This window comes from Drosophila pseudoobscura, chromosome 4 (genome assembly GCF_009870125.1).
Source record: "Drosophila pseudoobscura strain MV-25-SWS-2005 chromosome 4, UCI_Dpse_MV25, whole genome shotgun sequence".
In the NCBI taxonomy this organism is placed as follows: domain Eukaryota; kingdom Metazoa; phylum Arthropoda; class Insecta; order Diptera; family Drosophilidae; genus Drosophila; species Drosophila pseudoobscura.
The window spans coordinates 12,826,547-12,841,222 of NC_046681.1; the positions used below are offsets into that span (position 1 = coordinate 12,826,547).

The 14,676-nt window shown below is 41.3% G+C and overlaps 3 protein-coding genes across 7 annotated transcripts in view; 1 reads left to right on the forward strand and 2 right to left on the reverse strand.

Annotated features, from left to right (window-relative positions):
- The window catches only part of kuz (zinc-dependent metalloprotease kuz), a 115,892-nt gene that overhangs the window by 71,294 nt on the left and 29,922 nt on the right, over nt 1–14,676 (forward strand). For all 5 annotated transcript variants that reach the window (XR_004469522.1, XR_004469523.1, XR_004469524.1 and 2 more), the window contains exon 4: nt 14,438–14,634. Coding sequence is in view for 2 of the 5 variants with exons in the window: in XM_033380849.1 (XP_033236740.1) it covers nt 14,438–14,634 (197 nt within the window). In the remaining 3 variants the exon portion in view is untranslated. The remainder of the gene's footprint in view (nt 1–14,437; nt 14,635–14,676) is intronic.
- On the reverse strand, nt 2,758–3,914 carry LOC6903424 (ficolin-1-like). Its single transcript, XM_002132267.3, has 2 exons — nt 3,070–3,914; nt 2,758–3,011 (listed from the first exon to the last, which is right to left on the reverse strand). The coding sequence occupies exons 1-2, from the start codon at nt 3,885–3,887 to the stop codon at nt 2,876–2,878; spliced, it is 954 nt and encodes a 317-aa protein (XP_002132303.3). The 5' UTR covers nt 3,888–3,914; the 3' UTR covers nt 2,758–2,875.
- On the reverse strand, nt 7,108–7,922 carry LOC6903423 (uncharacterized). The gene is made up of 2 exons (XM_002132266.3): nt 7,804–7,922; nt 7,108–7,744 (listed from the first exon to the last, which is right to left on the reverse strand). The coding sequence occupies exons 1-2, from the start codon at nt 7,879–7,881 to the stop codon at nt 7,238–7,240; spliced, it is 585 nt and encodes a 194-aa protein (XP_002132302.2). The 5' UTR covers nt 7,882–7,922; the 3' UTR covers nt 7,108–7,237.

Here is a 14,676-nt window from a genome sequence, read left to right on the forward strand (position 1 = left end):
AATTTCTGCCTATGGAAAATTATCCTCCAAACACAGTTTTGCTTAAAATTAGAGAGATTTCTATTTTAATTCGATAATTATTGATAATTTTTGGGTATTTTTCTATAAAAAATACTGACTCTCGTGGCAAATATTTCTTTTTGCTTTAATGTAAGGTTTACATTACTGAAACGTACTGTACGCCCTGGGCTGCATTAACTTTTACTTAGCCTGAAGCATAAATATTCTGACTCTAGCCCCAGGCCCCACACCCTTTTGCACTTATCTAATGAGGCAGCACTCTCTCTCTCTCTCTCTAGTCACTCCACTTATCCGCCTGAAAAGGGGCCAAGGAGGAATCCAACAACTTGGCCGCACTGTGACCACAACTTACACACACACACACACACACTTACGCACGCACACACACACACGCATGGGTGCTAATGCCATTTTGAGGTTGCTTTTCGGTTTTTACGCGCTCGTGTCTCGCAACGCCCAAATGTAGACTACATTTTGCTGTTCTGCTGTTCAGCCACAAAACAGGCTCCCCGCCCATAATCCATAAGTTAAGCCCAAGGTTTGTGTGTGTGTGTGTGTGTGCGGCCTTCTGCTCTCCCCTTTGCGGTTCTGTTGCAAAAATAAAAACAAAATATACCCCGCCACAGCAACCCAAATCACTGGCCTTCAGAACTGGCTGAACTAAAGGGTCGAAAGTGGCTTTAAACGGAGCCACCGATGCAAAGGAGGCGTGTCCTTTGTTAGCAATTTATGAATATTTTTACTCGTGTGTTGTTTTGCTCCGTTTTGCTCTCTTTTTTTTTTGCGCACTGACCTGACCCCTCATTTCGGGCCACACGCACACACAAAAAGGTCCTCTGTGTAGGTGTAGAATGCCGCCAGCCAGCAATGATTATGATGTGATAATACAAGAGCCATTCAAAAGCCAAAGTGTCTCCCGATAAATGCCAAAATTACCATTTATAGGAGTTCTATGCTTATTAGCCAGAGAAACCTGCTTTTCTTAAGCCTATCTTGAATAATGCTCATTGAAGAGAAGCATTTGGGCATTAACCCCATTCATTTGGACCATTAAATCCCAAATTTTGTGCATAATCGGGCCTGCTCAATATCGAATTAAATCGGGACATATTTCTGTCATTTTGTGGAATTTTTTAAAACAAAATCAGAGATAAAATCTCGAAACTCAAAGCCAAAATTGAATTAATTTGCGTTTGGTTGTGGGGGGGTGAGTGGTCGGTGGGGGGCTGCTGTTGATTATGTGTAATAATTTGCCCACTGCTTGCTGTAGGACAAAATTCATTAAAAATTGATTACAGATATGGCTCTGGGACATCCTTGGACTCCTGGCCGAGTCGAAATCTGGGGGGAAATCCCCCTGCTGGTCTGTTGATATCGAAAATCCGAAACTCTCATGTTAATTGCAATTTGAGCAAAGTTCTGCATCCTTGTTATTGTTGTCCTCAAGCAGTTTTTGCCCTGCATGTCCTTTCTGTGTTGTCCTTGGCATGTTATTGCGCCCACCCCTCCTCCTCCTCCTCCTCCTCCCCCTGCTCCTCCTCCTCCAGTTCTTTCAGGCTATCTGCTATTTGCTCTTGTTGCCCCAGACCGTGTCAATTACTTGCAAGATAAATTGTTAAATTCCAGTCTAATGAAATGCAATGCCTGTAGCCTCCTACCCGAGCCCAGCCTGGATTTTGGATTTATTTTCAACAAATTCCTCACTTGTCAAAATCGAAAGGAAAAGATGGAAAATGTAATTGGTTTGATATCTTGACCTTTCATCAAGAATATCTAGATTCCTTGGGAAAGTACTACCATACTGTGGGTATTGTGGGGCTCCCTTTAGGTACTTCTTTCCTTTGGCAAATGTAAATCTGTATTTGGGATTGTTAAATCCTTTCTGCCGTTGACATATTAGCCCCCCCCCACACACATCCCCTTGATATCTCGCGCTGACTCACAGAAACGGAAACAGAAGGACTGCTCCTTCCGGCCGGTTGCCCTCCAGCCAAGCATTCTGTAGATAATAACTGGGGTTTTTTTCCCTCTGTTCTTCTGTTCTTATATTCATACAAATTGAGAAATCTCGGTCAATAAGCATCATGCATTGTCAGCATTCTCTGGCCGACATCCCCCCATCCCCTCCCCCCACTCCCACTCGCACTCCAATCCTCGAACGCGACTCTGCGGGGCATGTCTTGGATCGTGAACGTACAGTACGTACAATGAATGTAAATTGAATGTGCTACGGAATATTTTTTCAACAATGGGCCCATATAAAATCCAAACTTAATGTTCAGTAAAGTTTTCAGACCCTGCAAATGCACACCCATCAAAATAGATGGTATATCTTGGCTTATACATGTATCTTTAAGACCGTACATTCGATTTTTGTCACCTTTTTTTGGGTAGTACATTGCTACCTAATGATTTTTCCAAAATATTATACCCGATACTCAAAAAGAGTGTAGGGGTATTTTCGATTTGTGGTGAAAGCTGAATACCTGTGGTATCCGGAATTAAGACAATTACCATACCTTCCAGACTCCTAAAACTGAATCCAACTGCATTGGAAGGCGTTCCAAGCACTTACTCACGCGCTCTCCCTCTCTCTCACACGCTTTTCCTCGTGCAGTGTGCGCCCCCGGGCGGAGGAGAGCGAGATAGCAACACAGACACATACCACATACTGATACCTTCGATGGATTTATCTAATAACAAAAGCACCAAACAAAAAAATACATACCCTCGATGGATAGTTCTGAGATACTTTTGTATTTATGCGATATATTTGCATCTGTGAATTTGGCTAGTTTGAATGGTCTTTCAGCCTTGACTACACCACTAAATTATCTTTAAAGAACACACAATGTTACATGACCTTTGGTCTTATCATCATTTGCGTAAATGTAAGCGAGATCGTGTAGTTATGTTTTTGCCAAGCACCCCAAAAGATGCCGTCACGCTTGCTACTCGTACCATTTGGATAATAGATTCCATTGAGATTACTGTAATAATAAGAAAATTAATATAATAAATTCCTAAATTCGCAATAGATGTGAGTACCTTTCTGCGCAATTATCGAACCACCAACCACCTCCAAAATATTGCGCACAATCGTGATTGTCCCTGTCGAAAGTGGAGAATTTCATATCCTCGTGAAAGGCCAGTGAATCTTCGGCTGTTCCTGAATATTTTCCCAACGATTTCAGTTTATAGGCTTCCGCCTCGCTGCCTATTTTAAAATCGTCGTAACGAGCATAGCTGGAGCTTCCATTAGCATGTTGGAGCTGGATGTACAGCTCGTGAGGCTGGAGCAGGGTCATTAGATGGATTTTTTCCAGGCCCAGGAATAAGTTCTCCCGGAGGTCTCCGAACCCGTGTTTGTATTCGTTCCAAGTGCGATTAAAGTCCACATTCCCGCGGACTCGTCTCTGGATTACAGTCCACCCAGATCCGGACACACTGGAATTGCAGGGTACATCGACTGAGCCCATTCCGGGCAACTTTATGGTGTAGATGTCAGTGGAGTTGGTGAATGGCAGACAGCTGCCTGTCCATGTTCGTTTAAGAAAATTCACTTGATCTACCAGTTCTCTGATTGACTTATCATGTGATTGCATTTGAGTCTCTCTGGCTTGGATCTGCATTTCCATTTTTGAGATCTGCTCCTTCATTTCCTTCACCATTTTCAGCAGCAATTCAGTATCCTTGTCCTTGAGCTGTTGATCTGAGCTAACCTGCTTGGCATCCGCCTGTTCCTTGAGATCCTCCATCTGTTCACTTGCCTGAATTTCACTCCTCTCGGAGCTATTTTCCGTAGATAGAGTAATATCTGCATCTACGTGCAGGCAGAAAAGCACCAGAATCCAATATATTTCCATGACTATTCCCGTTGAAAGACTTAAATCGGACTGAATGCAAGACGAAGACTAAGTCTTCTTTTATATCAATGCTTATCAATCAATGCCATAAATCATGCAATGTAGCGAATAATTATAATATGGCATTAATGTGTATTATACATATATGCATTTACTCATAGATCAGACTTGACCTCGAATGACGTCTTTCTGTGGATTATTGTTGATTATAGCATGGACATATAGAACATATTATGTATTGTCGATCAGTATGCAAGTTCAGCGACCCTCTTCTGATTTATTGTTTTATTTATTCACCTTTAATTGGACTTAAGTTGTGGGTAGTGGTAGTGGGTAGTATTATAATATTATTAGAGCAAACCCTTCATAAAGATTGATCACATTCTGCACTATAAATTCTAAGACCCCTGCAAGAACGATCGCATAGCCGAATATACTCTCTGCTCTACTCTGTGTAGCACGCGGTAATCACTTCTTTCGTTCTCTTACTCTCCGCATATCAGTTTTTTCAATCGTTCTTTCATCCTTCGCACCCGCGCAGACCGCAGAGTATCGTCGTCTTTCTCGCTCACTTGCCATGCGCTATGCTGGTAGAGCAGCAGAAAACTCTGCCCGAAAATAGTAATCAGGCGGCAGATCAGCCGAGAGAAGAAACCAGTGTAAATTGCAAAAACAATTTTGCACTGCCTGCTTCATGCTTCTCTTTGCATTTGTCGCTCCCACGCCTGAAGCGACGGCGTCGCTGGCTAGCTTTAAAGAGAGAGGAAGATCTCTCTCCCTTGTGTGGGTATGCCTTGAGTGTTTTCTTCTTTACTGCAATGCTCGCACACATTGAGTGCAAAATGAGTGAACTCTCCTGAGAGAATTTTATTTATATTTCTATGGAAATGTATTGTGCGTTTACGTTCCACTCTATAGCCTCGACTGATGGATATTTTGTTGCTGATTCCGATTCTCCTTTTCTTTTTTTAGTTTTTTTTTTGTAGGGTAAGAAGTCGACTTTGCTTTGGTTTTTTGAAGTTTGCACACAAAAGTTGGCCTGTGTATTTGGTTGCGAGTGAAATTACTTGTAATGCATTACATGGAAAAGTTTTTCCAACATTTTGCTGTTGTTGCTGCTGCTGAGGCTGCTGCAGGCTTTAAGGCGCTTTCCGAAGGACTTGGCCAAGTCTTGAGTTCGCCTCGACTCTCGTCCTGTTGTCCTTTGTCGCCTCTGATGGTTGCCAAGTTCTGGCCAGCCCCCAGCCTCCAGCCCCCAGCCCCCGCCCGTCTGCCTGTCTGTTCGGTCTGGGAGATTATTGGCTAGTTTATGCAACGGCCTGGACTGGACCGAACTGACAGTTTGGCTTTTGGCGCTATCTATCGATATGCAAGCCCATGGCCCCATCCTCCGACCTGTGGTCAAGTTTGTCCTCTGACTATGGACAAAGTTTTCAAAGTCTGCCCCGAATTTAATATGGTAATTATTTTGTGACCCCTCGAAATCGATCGACTTTAACTAAATTTATAATTGATGGATCCCCATGGACTGCTGTGGTTTTGCTGCGTCATTTATCGAACACATTCAAAAATTATTTGCTTTTTTTTTTGGTGGGCCTCCTTTATGCTAATTTGTTGAATCTATTAAGGATAAGACGGAGCCAAAAAACATGCTTCATTTTGAAACAGTCTGTCGCAGAATAACATATTCCTACAATCCGCCATTACACTCAAGTCTGCCACCTCCCTTGCCATTGTTTTTGCAGCACTTTAAGCACATTACGTGCCCCTCCTCCGCCCCTTAGGGATTGAAAGCTTTGGAGCGGTGAGTGAGTGCCATAAGAGGGTGCAAAATGAAATCACATTACGCAAATGCGACACACAGTCCAAAGGTTTTCATAGGCAGTGCACTTTGCATGGAATTTGCGAAAAATATAATATTTATTAAAGCATTCGAGGCGGACTGTTTTTCATTTTAGATGTTTGATTCGATCTCTGTTTTGTTTGCTAATATTTGTGGCTTATAGGTTATTTGGCAACGAGGCCTACGCCTGCGACTGGTTTCGACTCAATTGCACGAAAAGAAGCCGAGCAAAAGAGAATCGAAAGATCTCGCGATGACGACGTCGCTCCAAATGCAAAAAACGGAACGCATCTGTGAGCATGTGAGAGCGTCACAGTTAGTTCTTGGGCGTGGGCAATAACAACACAATTATGAGCATTCAAATAGGTGCTTAAGCGTTCAAGTACAATGAAGGGCATTTGAATAGTGAAAGTGAGAATATGATTGAATACAAAACAATGCATGAGTGAAATGCGCTCAACAGCTTATGTCTGTTGAATATATATCGGCATATGCAGTGTCTGGGGTGTTGGGTGTTGGCTCTACTTTAATAAATGCACAAAATTCTTCTTCTTCTGCTCGAAATGATCCAAGGGTTAGGGATAGCTGCTAGTTAATGGGCCGCCCTGTCCTTGGCCCTTAGCCCTCGTTCTCCTCTCCCTTCACGAAGGACGTGCTGTCTCTGCCTTGTGTTTGCGTATGCAGGGGCTTTGCCGTTGTAATTGTTGTTATTACAGATGTTGGCTTGTTTGCACGGCTCTGATGTTGCTATTGCTGCTGCAGTGTGTTGCCTTTAAGCTAAGGACTTAATGCGCTTTGCACTGCCAACAGGCAGACAGGCGGAGGGAGCCTGCACGAAAAGCAGAAAAAAAACCCCCGAACAAATAAAACTTGATTTCGCACGTGTACGAGGTATACGAAAAGACTGATGGAAATGCAGGGGAAAGGCATTGAAAAATGAAAAATAACCAGAGCATACGAGTACACATGCAAATCGTATGTCACTTTTCTCCTTCTTCAATGCCCCTGCCTTTCGCTTTTTTAAGGGGATTTCAAAGTATGCTTTTTTACTTTTTAAGAGTAAACTTGATTTTTTCTATATTTTTCAATCATACATAGCCAAATTTATGCTCTAAATATTTAAACAGTAAAAGTTCTAAAAGTTTTCACTCAAAAGTGCGCTGCTCTGGCATTAAAAGAGTCTGAAAACCAGGTGTTCAAACAGCCAAATGACAGGTCGACCGTTACTTGTTTTATTCAGATTATAAAGATCCTACGAATTTCTTGTATCGTCTAAATTGTGGTTGCCACAGAAATCCAAGATTTTAGGTCTAAAAGCCACAAAGCCCTTCAGTGCATACTTTCAGAATTCAAGATAGAAACTGAGAAATGAGTATATTGTATATTATATGTAGATATTTGTTAATATTGTATTTAATCAGTATATAGTATGGTACTCCTCCACATCCCTATTGACACTCCTGTCTGTTGAATCCTGGCTGAAGTAAATATTCTGATCTCTTGATCTTCAGTAACCAAGATGTGGATCTTTAATTTGCATAAAAATCAGCATGCGTGACAATCTGCGTATTAGAACCTCTTTACTTTTTCCCTCCAGCTCCTTCTCAATTATATCCATGAAGGTCTTTAGATATCCCCTGGTTCTATCTTCCTTGTGTTTCATTTGAGTTTCAATTTCCTTGATCTTAAGATCTCGATTCTTCAGCTGCCACTCCAATTCGTTGATGCGGTCTTCGAAGGACTGTCTTTGATCCTCCTCGAGTTGAATGGTGGAGTTCTGGACCTGGATCTCCTTCATTAGGATCTTTTCGACCTGCTCCTTGAAGTCGGTCTGTGCTTTGTAGGACTCCCACAGTCTCTCCCCCATCGTATTACTGTAGTTCAACAGCATTTCCAGTTCCCTGGCCTTGTCCCGATAGACATTCAGTTGTGCCTTCAGGCTCGTCAGCTGTTGGTTCTGCTCCTCGAATTCTTTTCTGCACTGCGACTGCCTCTCCTCACTGATTGTTGTGTCCTGGAAGAAATTCCTTTCGCTTCAGTTTGATTGCATTTCCTAATCGGGAAAGTTTTTACCTCATGGGGAGATTCCCTGGGCAGGAGGCTGCCTGTGGAATGCTGTACCAAAAGCAGAAGAATTGGAAAAATCCACATATTGAGAGCCGCAACCACCGTTCGAGAAAGGAAAAACGCAACTGATTTTTCCATCGCGAATAAATTTGCCCACAAAGCGATTATTCGTTATCACAATACTTTAGCTCCAGTAAATAATTTATTTATAGCTATACAAAAGATAAATTCCATGAACAGCTTGAGCTATCGAGAATGCAAAGATATCTGGGTGTCTGGGTGTTGTGGGGACCCCAATGTGAAGCCGGGCTCAGGGCTCGAGGGCCAAAGAAAGTTATCCCAAGGACCGCATAATGCGCGTTCCAGGACATTAGACGGCCAATGGAAACTTCTTTTAAAGTTTCGGCATTAGAATTTCTTCTTTATTTTGTTGCAATTTTCCGAACCTAATGGGACGCACGTCAGAGTCCTGACCCAAGCGACAAAAAAAAAAAGAAACTCTGACTAAACTTTTTCCGACTTGTGGGCGGTTGTGGGGGGCGGGGTGGAAATAGAAAAACCACACGAAAGGTTGTCAAATAAAATCCAAGAAAAGTGCAATAAATCACGTAGCACTGCAATCATTTTTACCAGCGCCCAGAGTCCTTCAACGCAGAAGGATATACACGCAAAATGTGCAATATATAAGCACTATACATACATATATATGTACATATATATATACCTGTATTTATCAGATCAAAAGGCACAGCGGCGGGTATCCATCCATAATGTTTTCCTATGTGCAAAATAACCTCAACTTTCATGGAAATTCACTTAAGCTTCAAAGTATTTAATTTTCTCAGTCTGAGACTTTTTCCCCCAATTGAAAGATTATTTTCCTTATTTTTTCTTGCCATTTTTCTCTCTCCAAAATAACGCCTTCATCAGCTGCTGTACCCAAATGAATGAAATGATTTCTGGTTCGATTTTATGATGAACTTTTCTTTGGGAAAGCCCTTAAAAAAAAAAGAAATAACTCCTCCTTGTATTTTGATGGAAAAAACAAAAATAATAATAAAATAAATAATATTATTTTTTTAAGTAAAGGGTATTTAAAAAGGGTATTAAAATTTCTTGTCTTCTTTTTTTTTGGGTTGGTATTTGGTATTTTTATTTATTTTCCATTTTCAGCCTTCAACTTGAGGCGATTTAAATGTAAATTGACGTCGCTGCCAACTTGCGCACGTGCCCCCAATAATTGGAGTACTTTTTGGAGTACGAAAAGCCACCACAAACCCCGCCCCCCTCCCACACACACACACACATAGGGCCTTAAGATTGATGGTTGAAATCGAGGGAAATACGAAAGGAGGGAGCTAGGGAATATGAGGCCTAGTTCGAATAAATGCCAGGAATGTTGAACTGAATCCTATGAGGATTCTTATAGAGCTTATAGATTGGAAGAGAGATATAATGCATTTCAACCCATAGAAGATAGATAACCCAACGATCTTTCGTACATCTGTTTCGCCTGGTTTTGGAGTACTTTTCTACCTTTTTGGGACCATTAGTTGAGGCTAGACATAGGCCTTAGATCTGGGGTTGAAAGTAGGTCCATAATCGAGGTGTTTTGGCTGCTCCCTGGGCACCCTGTCGAAGGCATGTTCCAACGATTCCATGTTTGGTTTCTGGCATCTATATTTAGATCTCTAGATTGATGGTAGGCTAACGATCCAACGATCCAATCTACTCCCCCAACTTCTGGCTTAAAGTTGCAACTTTCAAACCAAATCCACACACAATTTGGGCCCGAAAAGTGGAATTTGTGGCCCAACTGGTTACAGCTAAGGACTTGCCCTACACCCACATGACCCAACGTCATCCATCAACTTCAAGCACAAAACTGTAAACGAGTCTCGAAATGCAAGTCCCGATTCGATGCCAGCCCCCCCGGGAGGGGGTGGGCGGGTTTTTGCTCGGTGGAATGTAAGGGAAGCCTTATCTGCGGCAAAACGCTTACCTCCAGCCACCCGGCCACCACCCACACTTAAGCCTATCAATCAAAAATGAGCGTGTATATGGGTCCGATATCCAGCTTGCAGCTGGAGAGCCATTTAAGCCGTTTTGTGTCGGCCACAGTGCAACTAAATTGAATCATCATCGTATCGTCCCTAGGATGGGCTACTTCCAGGGGACATGCAGTTTAAAAATGAATAACGCGAGAGTGGGACTCGGTCCTGTCTCCTTCTCTCTCTCTCTCTCTCTCCCGAGGGCATCAGCGGATATCTCGATGCCTCTCCAGTGGAGCGCATTAAATGCTCGTTTGTCCTGGACCCTGGCGACATGGATCGATGGGGCTGGAGAGCTGAGAGAATTTGGGTTAATGGAATATAAGTGAGACAAAACGAAAATCGCTTTTCGCACTCCCTTTTTTTTGTGTTTTGGTAGGAGAGAGAGTGAGAGAGAGAGAGAGATAGAGGGCTCAATTGAGTTAGAGTTTTGTGCCGAACCGAATTTTTAACTTGAACCGGTTTACCAATTTTCCCGTTATTCGGTAATAAGATTTTTGTGCCGTGGACTTTTAGGTTTTCCTTTTCAAGTGGCATCGATTGGAAAAACTTGCCCGAACGTGTCTGTGGGAAAGAAAAAAAGAAAAACAAATTGAAAAAGAAAAGTTGTAATTTTTTTTTTTTTGTGCTTGGAAAAGTCGGGCAAACCCATTCACTGGCCGTTGTTGTTTTTCCCATGTTTATGCTGGCCTTTTCTTTGGTCAAGCGCATTTGGCCATATTCAATTTTCCGTGCACGCCTGCCCCAGACACCCCCCGTACACCCCATAGACCCCGTACACCCCGTACACCACCAGCGACTAGCGAAAGTTGTTCCCAGCTGGTTTTTCCTCTTCCACAGCGCTTTTCTTATTTATCTGTGCCATTTGTGCAGCCGCTGCACCGGCAGCCAGCCAGGCCGGAAGAGTGGGTCGGAAAAACCGGAAAGCAACAGGCAACAGGCCGCAGAAGTAAGTCAAGGTGTCACTAATTGGAATAGATTTAGACAGCAAAAATGATACGAAACTGAGGCCGTCTAGACTCTGGCGAGAGTACGGATGAAAAAATAAATTAAATTTTATATTTGAAGGCCATTAGATCGGATTCTAAGACAATTTAATGCTCCAGTGATTCCATAAATTTGTGAAATCCATGAAAACTCTCAGCCTATGAAGGCATGAACTATAGAACCTGAAAGGTTGCATTAATATACCCAAAGATAAGATAAGATCGTGTTATAGAGGCCAGAATTAGGTGTCTGGATGGACTAACAAAATTCTATAAAAATCATAGATTTCTATATATTTACATGATTCGAAAAACCAAAGCCAAGAAAGGGCTATTAAGAGTCCTTAAAGTTTCTCTCATTCTCTAGACATATTTTCTGAATTGATAAGTTTTACTTGTAGCTCTAAAAAAAAAAAGAAATAAAATTAGTAAAAGAAATATATTATTCCTAAATAAATAATCAACTAAAAATCCACTTAAAAACCAACTTGAAGCCTTTCATGCTTTAGGATTTATATAAGGCATGCAATTTCTTAAAATTAATAAATAAATAAATTAATAAAATAAAAATAATAATCAAATCAAAAAGTGGATGATAGAAAACAAAAAGAAAAATTGTATAAGGAGTGATTCTAAACTAAATACAGAGCTCTTGTTTTTCTTCTTCAGAGTCTACGCTCTGTCACGAATAGCTACGTCGTCACCACTTATGCTCTCTTTTGGGGGTCCATCCGTTTGTCTGCAGAACGTCAAGCGTTTGCTATCTCTTTTTAGCACTTGTCTCACTAACAGCCGAGAGAGAGAGAGAGAGAGAGCGAGTGGATGGTCCTCACCGCAGCGGACGACATACTGTTTCTCTTCGTTCATTCAAAACCTATTCTAGAGATTTCCGAGTAGTACTTTACCTTCTTAAATAATCTTAAACTATTTAAGTCTCGTTTGTTGGCATTTCAACATTCAATGGGATAATTGCTGCTTGGCTACTGAGATGATTCCCAATCGAGTTAAGCTTGGACTAAGCCACTAATGACACAAAAACCTTCACTTAGCCATGGTTTCCATTTCCACCCCCTGAAACCATCTATTGCTGGCACCTTTGGCTCATTTTTGTACGTTTTTTGTGCGGCTCGAACCCCTTTTGGGGCTTTTAGCTTTGTTTAATCAGTCGCTGAAAGGGGCTTTCCGCATTGTTGGCCCTCATAGAGCCGAGAAACGGGTGAAACCTTTGTACCGTTTTGTAGGTCAACTACTAGAATGACCCTTTGGCCCCGCAGCCCGTCCCTCTCTTTGTTCCGCCAGGAGTTTGCTTCAAAAAAAAAAAAAAAAAGATATATATTTTGTTTAATGTTTGCTTGAGCATTCAGTTTAATTACCCTCCTGCCATGGTTTTCCTCTCTCTCTCTCTCTCTATTTTCTTTTTGTGTAATTTTCCGGCAACCATTTTTGAAGGCGAAACCCGCATCCTGTGAAGCGGCTGTGTTTTTCGGAATTTTTAAGTAATTAAAATTCCTCACTCATGCCAAATGCAATCCGCATCTCTCCTCCGCATTTGAAACTCCTCGCTTCGGTCGACCACAGATATTTCAGGTTTATTTTCATTTTACTATCGATTTTTGCGGCTTTTTTAAACGCAATTAACCTTCCTCCTCTACCTCTCTACCTCTCTCTCTCTGTCTCGTTTGCTTTTAGCCAGAGTTTTGCTGTTTGTTTGCTGAATATTCAAGGACTCTGGCTCGATGATGAGAAAACTTGTTGGGCTTTTCATTTGTATTTACTTGGCTAATCCTTGTCGATAATTTAATGGCATTCATCGGGGTTTTGCTCTGGCAAATACTATTAGTTTCTGTTCAATTTTGTGGCTCCAACGAGAGGAATTAAATATTCAATATAAAGTAGAGACTGAATAAAGTTACCCCTTGCCTTCAATTCCATGGCTGGGTCCTGTCGATAGCCCCCCCCTCAAAGTGGAGCCGACTGGCATTATGGTGGCGTTTGATGTTCGATTCGGATACAGAATTGTGCAAATTGGAGTGACTTTGGCGACACAATGCTAGGGCTAGTAAAAGCTTCGACTGGACCCCCACACAACACTCCATTAGGCAATCGGGCATGCCACATGGCCCTCAGTCCTCTGATGGCCTCAAAATTTCCTCGTAAGTAATGCAGTTATGGGCGACTGTGTGTGTGTGTGTTGTAAATGCATTAAAAATGTTGTGCAAGTTTTAACTGGGGAAAAAGCAAGAATATTGTTGGCCCCAAACGAATGTGGCACAGAGGGCCCCTATCCCACTTTTCCCCTTTCGCCCCCTTTTTTTCTCTGCCATTTCCCTGCCTCATCCTTGTCGTAGTCGCAGTCGTAGTCGTAGTCGTTCTTGCTGTTCGTTTTCCATTTTTCCAGTCCATCTGCCAAAATAAATATGTTTGTGCCAGTCAAAGAAACTCTTGCCACGGCCCCACAAGTGCCACTTGCCATCTGGTAGGTAGGTAGGTAGCTCTGCTGAGGGTGCGGGCTGCTTGCCGTGTGGCATGTGCAACAACTTTCAGCTCTCAGGGCAACTGCAACAGTAAATGCATTACAAGAAACTGCAGCCCCCACCTACCACACACACACACACACACACGCCATGCCCTCCCCCCCTTCGAAGAAGGCATTAAACGCAATCAAACGTTAAAAGTATTAAGAGCGTGGGTGTTGTGTTGTGTGTTGCAAGGAGTGGCAATGAAATGGCCATCCAGACGGGGTGGGGAGAGAGAGAGAGGGGGGAGGGAGGCCTTTGGTCCAAAATGGGGCGACAGTTGTACTCTGCTCTGCCCCTGCCCCTGCCCTGGTGTTGTGTTTCAATTTCCGGCCTTCAATTAAATTGAAATTGCGGTTGAAGCCTCAACTGTTTTTCGGTTTTATATTTTGTATTTTTCATTAAGCAAACGATTTTTAAGATTTTTCAGTGGATTTTTAGTGAAATCGGTAGGAGTTTCTGGTAGAATTCAGGCTTGGATTTGAATGGTTTACTGAATAGCCAGAGGAACCAGCCCTTAAACAGCTATTTATAATATTTATTCTAATCGAAGCTTAAATATTTATGCCATAATATTTGCAACGACAGCGGAAATAAAAAAATAAAAAAAAATAATAAAAGTGTTTTCACTTACATTTTTACATTAAAAATGAATATAATTGCTCTAAATATATTTCATATATAAATTAAATATTTTAATATTTTTAAATTAAATATTTATATACATAAAGATGTGTATATTTCAAATATAAATTAAATATTTGAATATTTTTAAATTAAATTCCCACAAATTTAATACAATATATTTAATTTAAATTGTTTTATATCTAATTATTGATATAAATATATTTCTCAAATAAATTAAATATTTTTAAATTAAATATAGTGCCTAAACTGTTTTTCTTTAGATTAAATATGGGCAGTTTTTACTTTTAAATCAAGGTGAATTCTATTTAAATTAAAACCGATTACTTATAGTAATTAAATTATGGGGGTTTTGCTTTCTACTCTGACCTCTACCTCTATTCAAATAAATGATTTATAACTAATGATTTATGTGTTTATTCTCTCTTTTTTTTTTTTGCAGGTCATGAACGACTTAACGAATACATATCCCACTACGAAACACTCGACTATGATCACGAGCACATCCGAGCTAGTCACAACAGGGCGCGACGATCCGTGACCAAAGATCATTTTGTACATTTAAAGTTTGCATCACATGGAAGAGACTTCCATCTTAGATTAAAACGTGATTTAAATACATTTAGCGATAAGTTAGACGTGAGTATATCTTTGCCATCTCTTTTTAAAACAATCATTTTG

What these genes read in the sequence shown, in the direction of transcription:
- LOC6903424 (XM_002132267.3), bottom strand. Translation starts at nt 3,887, where the DNA reads ATGGAAATATATTGGATTCTGGTGCTTTTCTGCCTGCACGTAGATGCA. An exon ending in TTCGATAATTGCGCAGAAAG is followed by an intron (nt 3,012 to 3,069) that starts GTACTCACATCT and finishes TTATTATTACAG; the next exon opens with TAATCTCAATGGAATCTATT.
- LOC6903423 (XM_002132266.3), bottom strand. Translation starts at nt 7,881, where the DNA reads ATGTGGATTTTTCCAATTCTTCTGCTTTTGGTACAGCATTCCACAGGC. An exon ending in CCAGGGAATCTCCCCATGAG is followed by an intron (nt 7,745 to 7,803) that starts GTAAAAACTTTC and finishes AATTTCTTCCAG; the next exon opens with GACACAACAATCAGTGAGGA.